General features: G+C 37.3%; 1 protein-coding gene across 2 annotated transcripts in view; it reads left to right on the plus strand.

Annotated features, from left to right (window-relative positions):
- LOC126262885 (murinoglobulin-1-like) overlaps positions 1-12,638 on the plus strand; it is a 292,408-nt gene that overhangs the window by 120,344 nt on the left and 159,426 nt on the right. For both annotated transcript variants that reach the window (XM_049959761.1, XM_049959762.1), the window contains 2 exons: positions 3,668-3,898; positions 4,011-4,304. In XM_049959761.1, coding sequence (XP_049815718.1) covers positions 3,668-3,898; positions 4,011-4,304 — 525 coding nt within the window. The remainder of the gene's footprint in view (positions 1-3,667; positions 3,899-4,010; positions 4,305-12,638) is intronic.

The following is a 12,638-nucleotide window of genomic DNA, read 5'->3' on the forward strand; positions in this document are numbered from 1 at the left end:
TGGTTAGAGGGAAACATAATTTGTGTACTAATCATGACAAATCATATTTGATGACCTTTTACAAGCTCAATAATTGTAATTATGTTAATGCTTCTCATAGACAAAGAAGCATCTTTTCTAATAAAAATCAGGTCATGTATAGCAATGAATTAATTTCATTATGAAATTTGTTGCCATATTAAGCCTTGAGCAGGCGCGCCATTTTTGTAACATGAGTGGGCACATGGCATACAATGTACATATCTAAAAAATAGCAGTCTTTAAGTTACCAAGATAAACATGTATGAGCAGAATCACAGTTTACTCTTAGTTTAATTCAACAATGATGAAATAAACTTACGTTATGTGAGCTACATTGTAATGTAATTACGCAATAATAAAATAAATTTTTGTTGTATCTTGCTGATGTCGGGTAAACACTCAAAGCATTAAACAATGGAGTTACATCCGATAACAGCCAGCCTTATTCAATTGCAAATTATTTTGTATACAACCGCTTCATTGTGGGATTGTGCCGCTGTTTCAGTTGGTCATTTTCTGGCACGGATTGTACATTTTATCTCACCTAGCTTACATTTTATTTTATATTATTGCTGCTCACTTGGATGTATAGTACATACATACAACACAACTTAGTGCTATGTCAGGTAAAACAATAATGAAGGAATAGATATCGGTTTGACATTGCAAAGCAACAATCAAACGGTACAAGGTAATTTTACTTGTGGTTGGCATACTTTAAATAGCGTGCCCTCTCAAGAATTAATACTGTGCTGGATCAAGTCATGAACATAGACTCTTGCAACTGAGCTCCCCAGACATGACTCATGACCAAGCTTAAGGCTTTAATTCTGCCAGTACTACTCTTATACTTTCCAAAACCACAAAAGTTGTTCATATCTTCATGGACTAGCACTCCAAGAAAAAAGGATATCAGTGAGAAATGAGGTGACCACAGTGGTAGGATCAATATGTCACTGTAACAGAGCTGAGACACTTCTTAACAGGTTAAAGCTAGGAACTGGACTGGAAGCCACACATGGAACCTCACCTTTCACTGGTAAAGCTCTTACTAATGAAATAAAAGAGATACTAGCAGAATTGAGGCTCTGATGATGGTTTGCGAGTTTTTCGTGGTTATTGAAGTTGCTAAGAACACTGCTTCAAAAAGGTAATAGCTTTGTTCCAATTTCCAGTCCAGCGAAAAGTGCTAATCTGTTGGTACATTTCACATCAGTGCTCACTGGGATTCTTCTGGTCATTACATTACTGGATCACAGTCCAAAGCATGTGTATTTGCACGAGCATGGAACTCTACTGAATAGTTAACTTTATATGTGTCACTTGGAGTGGTGTTCAAAGTCATGCTCGAGCAGACAGTAATAACACTTGCTTCATCCTGACCACTATTCATCTGTTAATGTACTGAATTTCTATCATACTATCTGCACTTTTAATGATTTTTAAAATTAAGAATGTAAATATTTGAGTGTAATGATCTTTGTTTGTAATGTAAGACATAAAAGTGGAATCCAGTCATTGCCATTTTTATTGGCAACACCATTTGTGATGGTGAAGTATAGGGTCCAGTGTAAAGACCTCTGGTATTTCAGAAGGTAGTCACAAACAAACAAACAAATAAAAATACAGAAAACATACTTTGATTTGTGGATAACCTTAGTTGGTTTTAAAAATTATCTCTGGCAAATAGCATCCTCCATTGTTGACACGTTGACAAAGACTTCCCCAGAGTTGTACAAGTCCTTTATGTCATTTCTGGAGGAAAGATGGCCACTTCCTGTGTGATTACCTCCTTATGTGCTTATTGGGGGGGGGGGGGAGGGGGGGAGGGGGGGGGGCATGCGATGTCTGCTTGGTCCACAACAAGCTGATAGCTGATTTAACTTAGGTCTCCGTCATGTAAGAGTAGCAATTTGAATTACCCGTTACTATTAAGATACCTTCTTTGAAAAATAAAATAAAATAAAATACAAACACCTAATTCAGCATATGTGCACCAAAATGTGACATGATGTCAGTGAAATGATTGCTGGTGAAGTGCCTGAGAGTTTTCTTATGTTAACATGTGGAAATTTTTTTGGTTTATTAACTAACAAGCGGAAGTGAACCTCAGCAGAACAAATGGAAACAGCACCAGGGGAATATTCTGAAGAATTTCCTCACACACAGCTCTGCAAGTTTCAAAATCTCTCTCACTTCATTCTTGGGTAACCATTATTTTATAGGGATGCATGTGAAGATCTCTGTGCAGATGATCTTATCAAACAATCCCTAGGCAGCTGCATGTTTAAGTTCTTAACTTTTTGGAGATTGTTGGATGGACACCCTCACATGTGCCACATTTTCCACTGTCATTACAGTCAGAGTTCATCCAGTAGATTTTCTTTTCAGTACAGAACCTGATGCTCTGAATTTTGATATCAAAACTCAAAAGTTTTTCTATCAGGAACAGAGTCTTGTCAGCCAAGTCCAAACCAAATGCAAAATGCTTGTGGAGTAGTAATCACACAACAACTATTATGAATATATTCCTCCACAACAAACACACAATGCCCACCTAGCCAAGCCACTGTGCCTGCTTAAAATGGCATGTACACTGCCGTTGATCTATACCTCCTCCACACCAGTGACCCAGTCACAACTCACACAATGGCCTCTCCAAATATTAGACGTCTTTCTGCTGAACCATACACATTAATGCCAACAACAACCTAATTGTGTGTTCCCTTGAGTGGCCATGCCATTCAGAAAAATACCACAAATATTTTAAAATTTCTGATTTGAAGGATGTGAAAGTACTTAGTTTTATTAGAAGGAGCATTGTTTTCCAAACAAGCAGCTGGGTACAATGTGCACTCAAAAATTATGCGGATAGATAAAAAGACTTTTCAGAGTGGAGTGACGTTAAACTGAGTCCACTCAGAATTGTGAGCTCAGTTGGGAAGCTGTACTAATGAAGAAGCTGTATTGATATTGAAGCATGACAAACTGAAGAACCTATACTTGGATCTGAGAATAGTGGGAACAGAGGAATGTGGATAATGTGTGTACTGAGTGATTAAGCGAACTTCAGTGACCATGTGTATATGTATCGTCTGTATAACTAAAGATGTATACTGCCACAGAAGCATGAAACTTTCATTAGAATTTATAGAATTACTTGTTATAACAATCTCATTATACTAGTACTATGTAACCCTTTTTTCCTCTATTGTTAATTCCATGCATCATTTTTATTATAGTGTAACCAGCATGTTTGGAAGAATTAACTGAAAACGTGTGTTTTATTCTATTGCTGCCTTAGTTCCTTAGTGCTTAATCTGTGAATAGTGTTTATCTGGTGTGTAGCTGGTGTCAACAGTACCATTTTTCTTCACTAAATGGTGACAACCATCGTTTTCAGTACCGTATGTTGAGTCAGTTACAGAAGTGTTGTGCAGAATATTGTAACAGCCAATCTACACAAAGGATGATACCATCTGCCTATTGTAAGAAAATCTCAAAAAGTAGTTTAAACTGAGGGAAATAATTTAAAAACCTACTAATGTTTAGGGATTTATCATTCTAATATATTTTTGTAGACAATTCATAATTTATGTTTTATGATGGTACTTCTTTCTTATAATATTCCATTCTTTTGTTGCAGGCAACAGCTGTTGCTTATCAGACAAAATATTATTCTGCAGATAAAAGATGGAGAGTTTTTATGGAGCAGCCTTCTTCATTTTTTGATGTTCATGCATGGTATTCACCATCCAAAAGCTATATAACATTTCTGCATGGAAGTGAGAATGTTGTACGATGCAACACGCATCACAAGATCTCTGTATTGTTTACAGCACAAAATAACACAGAATTTTCTAAATTTCATTACCTGGTACGGACTGTTTCATTCATGAACATCCAAGATGTTTCATACGTTGACTATTCTTATACTATAGCAGTTTCGTATTTATAATGAAACTGAAGTGCATAATGTTTGTTTGCAGGTGAAGTCTCGTGGTGATATAATTTATTCATCTTCAATTAACCAACAGGGAATTAGGATTGGGAAGGACTATCTCAAAGGCCTTCAGAATATGATTGGCTCTATGGATAACAGTGAAGAAAATTCTGTGCATGAGAATACAACAGGTTTAGAAATCAGACATCTGTCGTTGAACTTGCACATAACACCTGAAATGTCACCATTGAGCTACTTTATTCTTTATAATATTCACAAAGACGGTGAAGTTGTTGCAGCAACTCATGTTGTCCACATTGATAAATGCCTACCAAACATTGTAAGTCAACAGCAGCACTTTTCTTCCTGTAAGATAGTTACTTACGTCAGTATCACTCCGTACAGCTTAGATACTTATGTTAATACCACTCAGAACAGCTTGGTAGAAGTGCTAACTGATGTGTCGGCAGCTGGGCCAACACCTTGTAGATAGAGGTGGCTTAATGCACGCTAGACTAACGCAGACGGGCATGAAGTACTGGAACAGGATACGTAATTAATGCTATGAAGAAAAGTACGTAGCTGGTATAATACTTATCTTTACTCATTCATTGTGGTACATTGCACAAAGGAGACTTTAATTACAATCACTGTAAGGCTAATGGCGCCTTGCTAGTTCGTGGCCATTAACTTAGCTGAAGGCTATTCTGTCTCTCGGCTAATGAGAGAGAAAGGCTTCGTACGTCTAGTCGCTAGCTCTGTCGTCCGTACAACTGGGCTGAGTTCGAGTCAGTCTCTCGAGACCTACCTTGTGGTGGCGCTAGGTTTGCGACCACACAGTGGCGACACGCGGGTCCGACATGTACTACAGGACCGCGGCCGATTTAAGCTACCACCTAGCACGTGTGGTGTCTGGCTGTGACACCACACTAACTTTCTATACGCTAATGAAAATGATAAAAAGAATATTCTTAGTGGTCTATAATGAAATATGTTCTTACAAATCTGCCACAAAAAAGACCAATCTGTGAATGATTAACTACAAGTATGTAGGTAAAAAAAGATATTCTATAATTCAGAACTAGACAATCCACTTTCAAACTTTCTTCAGACCAGGGTAATCACCTCACCTTTTATTTTCATTTTTATTTGTACAGGCAACAACATCTTACATTCAGTCTTAATTCATTCATTCACTCATTAGTTACAGTGTATTCAATGATAATGTTTCAGCAAGGTAAAAAATATTAGGAGGTAACCAGTCCATAGTATGAATATCTGAAAGCTTGAAGGCAGTGTTCGCTTTGTGTTGTGATATTCTACTCTTTTATCTATGCTGAAAAGTTTTTTCACCTTCCCACAATCTTGTTCATTTTCTGTGGCCATCTTCTGCGATATAACTTCTCATATTTCTGCTTTAGCTACTCTGATTCGTATTTCTTCAAAGTATATTTGTAGTTTCTCCAGAGTATCTTTTTACTATGGAAAATATTTCTATCATCTGTTTATCTTGCCTGTCTATTGAAATCTCATGTCACTTGATCACGAATTAACAGCTACTCTCGGTCCCCTCCCCCCCCCCCTTTTTTGGGGGGGGGGGGGTGGGGAGGGGCGGCGGCAAGACAGTTTGATATTTCTGAAACAGTGATGGCTTAAACAGATGTCAGCTGAAAAGTGATCATTAAAACTGACCTGATATCTGATCACTGATCTGAGTCATGATGCCCTCTCTGATGTCTTGCGCATACACTTTTCTCGATTCCGTGAAATGTCTCTGTTTTTCAGTTGGTTGTTTTTGCTGATTGTCAGTATCAGGTGAGGCCCTAATATACTAGAAAGATGCTGCAAAGTGAGATACATACTCCACAGTTTTCACTGCATCAATATTCCTTCATTGTTCATTGAACGGTACACTTGTCCGCCCACTGCTTGAATACTTCTCACTGGTGTGGGATCCATACCAGATAGGGTTGATAGAAGAGAAAGAGAAGATCCAATGGAGAGCAGTGTGCTTCATTACAGGATCATTTAGTAATTGTGAAAGTGTTACGGAGATGATAGATAAACTTCAGTGGAAGACTCTGCAAGAGAGACGCTCAGTAGCTTGGTATGGGCTTTTGTTAAAGTTTCAAGAACATACCTTCACCGAGGAATCAAGCAGTATATTGCTCCCTCCTACATATATCTTGCAAAGAGACCATGAGGATAAAATCAGAGAGATTAGAGCCCACACAGAGGCATACCGACAATCTTGATGTAGAACAGGATGCCACAATGAGGCATGACATTTATTAAAAAAATTTTACCAAGAGTGGAAATCTTCATCTTACAGAAATCCCTTCAGAAGCACAGCTTTGTTTGCACCCCTGTCATCATGAGTATCATCATCAATAACTTTTTCCATGCAATTGTTTAGGCATTTGTATATAGCCATTAAGCTCAGAGATTTAAAATTCCTTCTGATGGTCTGAGGATGGGTAGGAATACGTTTCTTCCCTACCTCGTCGTCAATGACTGCACATTTTGGAGATTGCAGAAAAAAGGTAGAAATTCCTTCCAGATTGCTGAATAAGGTCTGCACTGCTTACTGACTGTCACACAACATTCATGATTGAATTTAACTTATGTGCATAGCAGCAAATAAAGTGAGCATTTTCTTACACTACTTCAGTTTTAACTTGTGCCCATTTTCATGGACATTCATAACAGGAGCATTATCACAAAACTGTGTTATCATTTTTTCAGGTGTCTCATTTAGTTTTGTTTTGCCTAGCTTCTGACAACAGCTACAGGTACACTATCCACAATGTGATGTTATGATCATACAGAGGAAGTAAATCTTTCACTTATTTTCCCCAGTACCTCATTCTAAATTATTAGGACCAGTTGTGACAAATTTGCACAGTCAGGAGCATCATCAAATTCTACTCTGAGGTTCATTCTTGATGAGATTGAAACTTACCCCTTAAATAGATTTCAGGCTTTCATTTTGAATTGTTTCACGCAATCCTAAGAAAACCCTGATTTCCACCTTTTCAATGTCCTGCATCAAGACACTGTCCATTTCTCACACATGATAAACTAGCCCTCAAAAAATTCATGGGTTCTTAAAATTTTCGTTTTCATCATGGCCCCTTAAAGCAAACCTGAGTTTGTCACAAAATGTTATGTGGTCTATCAGTTCATCCTGTGTGTACTGCTTCCTTGACGTAGTTTCACTGTATGTCTTTATATTAAGGCAGTAATATTAAAGCAGTAAGCACTGTCTGGTTGGCACATAATGTCCACTTTCCCCAGCATGGAAAATTCAGCAAAACCTTTTAAACATTTTTCACTAGAATTATGTTTTTTCAAGTTTATGTAAAAATTCTTTAAGTCTGTGGTACCATTCTCAGTCCTGATGCAGTCATTACAGTTGGTAACTAAAAAGTAAATGGGTGATGCATTTTTCACTTCACAATCTCTCAGCTGTATTCCACATCCCACATTGGTAACTAAAAAGTAAATGGGAGATGCATTTTTCACTTCACAATCTCTCAGCTGCATTCCACATTGTTTTTTTTTTTTGCTCTGTTCAAATTATGTATGTACCCTTGCTTGGATATGAACTGTTTTTCTTCTTAAATGATGTTTAGATTGGATCTGGATTCATCAAGTTCCTTCACTTTCAATATGTGCCTTTCAATAAGTGCTCGTGTTACACATTTTGCCTTATAAATTGCACAGTGAATTGTTTCTGCCTTCGTAGCTGCATAGTCACCACAGCTAGGTGCTGTACAGAGGACCTGAGTTTGATTTCTAATACTGCCTGGGATTTTTATTTTATTCAGAGAACTTGAGCAGGGTGCACACAGCCATGTGATGTCAGTTGAGGAGCTGACAGCTGTAGGGAGAGTGGTGTGCTGACATCGCACCCCTCCATACCCCAAAAGGTGTCACCATTGACAGAAGATGACACAGTAGTCAGTCAGTACTGATGAGCCTGCCAGGACTTAGGCCCGTGAGCACCTGTGGATGGAGTTTACATTTACATTATGTATTCATATTGTGCTTTTTTTCAGACTCATGGTTTGCTGCTGTTATTCATAAGAAAATAAAATTCCCTATAACTCAGCCACAATACATGCACAAAAAGAAACTTGTATTTTGGGCTGGTAAGAACTGATACCCTAACAAAGGATATTACTGTCCTGCTACAGCAGAATAATACTGCAGCAATAAAACATGAACAAGAGAAAAAAACAAAAATACAACTTCAGTTGCAAAGGAAATGTGCCTCGTATAACAACAAAACACAGTGCTCATACAAGCGTCTGCCAACAGCAAAATGTGTAAAGGATTTAGGAAGACTGTGCAATGTTTCATAACAACAAATTGCCTCCGTTGAGCAAGACGTCACTACTGTTTACACTAGATTCATTCAAGCAGTTGCGAATGGGCTCATTTCCGTGCACAGTCTAGTAGAGTATGAGTACCTTGTACCACTTCTGGCTACAGAAGTGTGTCTGTTAGCTATGCAGGGTGAAGTGAAATTCGCACACTCGGGCTTCGCAGTGCGAATCCTCACATGCCAGCTACAAAAAAAATATCTGTCACAAAATTTCGTCCAGCGAGTACATCCGGCAGAAAAAGGACGTTAAAGAGTGGCAATCTGGCAACACTGTAACCATATGTAAGGTAATTTTCGCTATCAGGACAATTTGGTTGTGCTGTACATTTGGTGCAGTGGATAGAGTTTTTGGTTAGCATGCCAGAGGTCGATGGTTTGATCCTGGGTGGGGGGCATTTTTTTATTTTTTTTATTTGCTAATTTCATTCTGACATTTCATGCTGTTTCTTAGGTCACATGTATCCTAAATTCACAGCATTTTGTAATGCATGTGGTTAGACAAATAGGAGATACACAGTTGGAACAAACGACCTATCTCAGGACAGAATAACCACAAAAACAATATCAATTTCAAGATGCTGAAAATGATTGCACAGTACTTGTCATTTATACTATATTAATGACTGCATGATCTTCATAACAGAATATGTTGTCCTTGGAACAACAAATGGTCAAAGTGACCTCCCTGTACATCCAAACATTGCACAACCCACCAGATCATAGAGCACTGGACCCTTCACAACAAAGCTGCGCCTACAGTAACAAGAGTAGCATGAATATGCGCTACTAATTCTTTAACATTCATCAGCAGAGTAGAGTACATGTGCTCCTTCAGATGTCCCCACAGGAAAAAATTCAGGGGTTTATGTCAGGTGAATGCGGTGGCCATACAACTGGACCTTCATGTCCGAGCCATTTCCCTGAAAATGTTATGTCCAAATACTGTCACACATTAATTGCAGAGTGTGGAGGTGCACCATCATGTTGGAATCATATCCTCTGCTGAACACGTAGTGGAATATCTTCCAGTACATCAGGCAGATAGTTTGAGAGGAATGCATGATACCTTCATGCTGTCAACCACTCAGGCAACATGTGCTCTGTGTGATTCATCCCAACACCACTAATTGTGAAATGTTCAGTTTCAAATTACACTGTTTCCCTAATGGTAATAGATGTGATGTTTCCACAATCCCATTGGTAGAATAATAATAATAATAATAATAATAATAATAATAAACAACAAGTACAACAAATACTGGAACAAAATAATGTGCAATCAGAAGAAGAAGAAAATACAGTAATGGACTCAAACATCCCAGAGCAAACAAACAAAGAACAACACGCACCAATTAAACAATCAGAGGAAAACGAAATCTTAAGACAGCCACCAGAACAAGCACAAATAGAACACGAAGTGACACAGATGCTAGATATAGAAGAAAAATTTCAGCTAACATATATAGAATACAAAGACACAAATACAGACATTAGACCATTCTTGCATAGACCACCAAATAACCCACAAGTCGAAACAACAATAAAAACTATCAACACAATCATACACAACAAAATAAATGAAAACACAACTATGGAAGAGTTACAACTACTGGTTTATATAGGAGCACTCACTACACTAAATATACACACTAGACAGAGATCAGAACCAACCAACACACAGAAGAAACCCACAAAACCAGCATGGCAACACAGGCTACAGATCAGAATAGAAAAACTGAGAAAAGACATCGGACAGCTAACACAATTTATAAGAAATGAAATCTCGGAAAAAAAACGAAAAAGGTTAGGTAAAATCTCACAACAAGAAGCGACAGAGCAATTAGACGAAAAGAAGCAGAAATTACAAGCATTAGCCAAACGACTCAGAAGATACAAAAAAAGTGAAAATAGAAGGAAACAAAACCAAACATTCAACACAAACCAAAAGAAATTTTACCAGACAATAGATAACACACACATTAAAATAAACAATCCACCAAACATAACAGACATGGAACACTTCTGGAGCAACATATGGTCAAACCCGGTACAACATAACAGGCATGCACGGTGGATACAAACAGAAACAGACACATACAAGATGATACCACAAATGCCTGAAGTGAAAATTTTGCAACATGAAGTCACCCAAGCAATTAATTCTACTCACAATTGGAAAGCCCCTGGAAATGATAAAATAGCAAATTTCTGGTTAAAGAAGTTCACCTCAACACATTCACATCTAACTAAATTATTTAACAGTTACATTGCAGACCCATACACATTCCCTGATACACTTACACATGGAATAACTTATCTGAAACGTAAAGATCAAGCAGACACAGCGAACCCAGCTAAATATCGCCCCATAACATGCCTACCAACAATATACAAAATATTAACTTCAGTCATTAAACAGAAATTAATGACACATACAACACAGAACAAAATTATAAATGAAGAACAAAAAGGCTGTTGCAAAGGAGCACGAGGATGTAAAGAGCAACTGATAATAGATGCAGAGGTGACATATCAAGCTAAAACTAAACAAAGGTCGCTACACTACGCATACATTGATTACCAAAAAGCTTTTGATAGTGTACCCCACTCATGGTTACTACAAATATTGGAAATATACAAAATAGATCCTAAATTGATACAGTTCCTAAACATAGTAATGAAAAATTGGAAAACCACACTTAATATCCAAACAAATTCAAATAATATCACATCACAGCCAATACAGATTAACCGTGGAATATACCAAGGAGACTCATTAAGTCCTTTCTGGTTCTGCCTTGCTCTGAACCCACTATCCAACATGCTAAATAATACAAATTATGGATACAATATTACTGGAACATACCCACACAAAATCACACATTTGCTATACATGGATGATCTAAAACTACTGGCAGCAACAAATCAACAACTCAACCAATTACTAAAGATAACAGAAGTATTCAGCAATGATATAAGTATGGCTTTTGGAACAGACAAATGTAAGAAAAATAGCATAGTCAAGGGAAAACACACTAAACAAGAAGATTACATATTGGATAACCACAGCGACTGCATAGAAGCGATGGAAAAAACGGATGCCTATAAATATCTAGGATACAGACAAAAAATAGGAATAGATAATACAAATATTAAAGAAGAACTAAAAGAAAAATATAGACAAAGACTAACAAAAATACTGAAAACAGAATTGACAGCAAGAAACAAGACCAAAGCTATAAATACTTATGCCATACCAATATTGACCTACTCATTTGGAGTAGTGAAATGGAGTAACACAGACCTAGAAGCACTCAATACACTTACACGATCACAATGCCATAAATATAGAATACATCACATACATTCAGCAACAGAAAGATTCACATTAAGCAGAAAGGAAGGAGGAAGGGGATTTATCGATATAAAAAACCTACATTATGGACAGGTAGACAATTTAAGAAAATTCTTTATAGAACGAGCAGAAACTAGCAAAATACACAAAGCAATCACTCATATAACTACATCGGCTACACCACTACAATTTCATAACCACCTCTACAACCCTTTAGACCACATAACATCAACAGATACGAAGAAAGTAAATTGGAAAAAGAAAACACTTCATGGCAAGCACCCGTATCATCTAACACAGCCACACATCGATCAAGACGCATCCAACACATGGCTAAGAAAAGGCAATATATACAGTGAGACAGAAGGATTCATGATTGCAATACAGGATCAAACAATAAACACCAGGTATTACAGCAAGCATATTATTAAAGATCCCAATACCACAACAGATAAATGCAGACTTTGTAAACAACAAATAGAAACAGTAGATCACATCACAAGCGGATGTACAATACTAGCAAATACAGAATACCCCAGAAGACATGACAATGTCGCAAAAATAATACATCAACAGCTTGCCTTACAACATAAACTTTTAAAACAACAAGTTCCTACATACAAGTATGCACCACAAAATGTACTGGAGAATGATGAATACAAATTATACTGGAACAGAACCATTATAACAGATAAAACAACGCCACATAACAAACCTGACATCATACTCACCAATAAAAAGAAGAAATTAACACAACTAATCGAAATATCCATACCCAATACAACAAATATACAAAAGAAAACAGGAGAAAAAATTTAAAAATACATCCAACTGGCTGAGGAAGTCAAAGACATGTGGCATCAGGATAAAGTTGACATCATACCAATTATAGTATCAACTACAGGAGTCATACCACACAATATCCACCA

Source organism: Schistocerca nitens, chromosome 6 (genome assembly GCF_023898315.1).
Source record: "Schistocerca nitens isolate TAMUIC-IGC-003100 chromosome 6, iqSchNite1.1, whole genome shotgun sequence".
Taxonomy (NCBI): Eukaryota; Metazoa; Arthropoda; class Insecta; order Orthoptera; family Acrididae; genus Schistocerca; species Schistocerca nitens.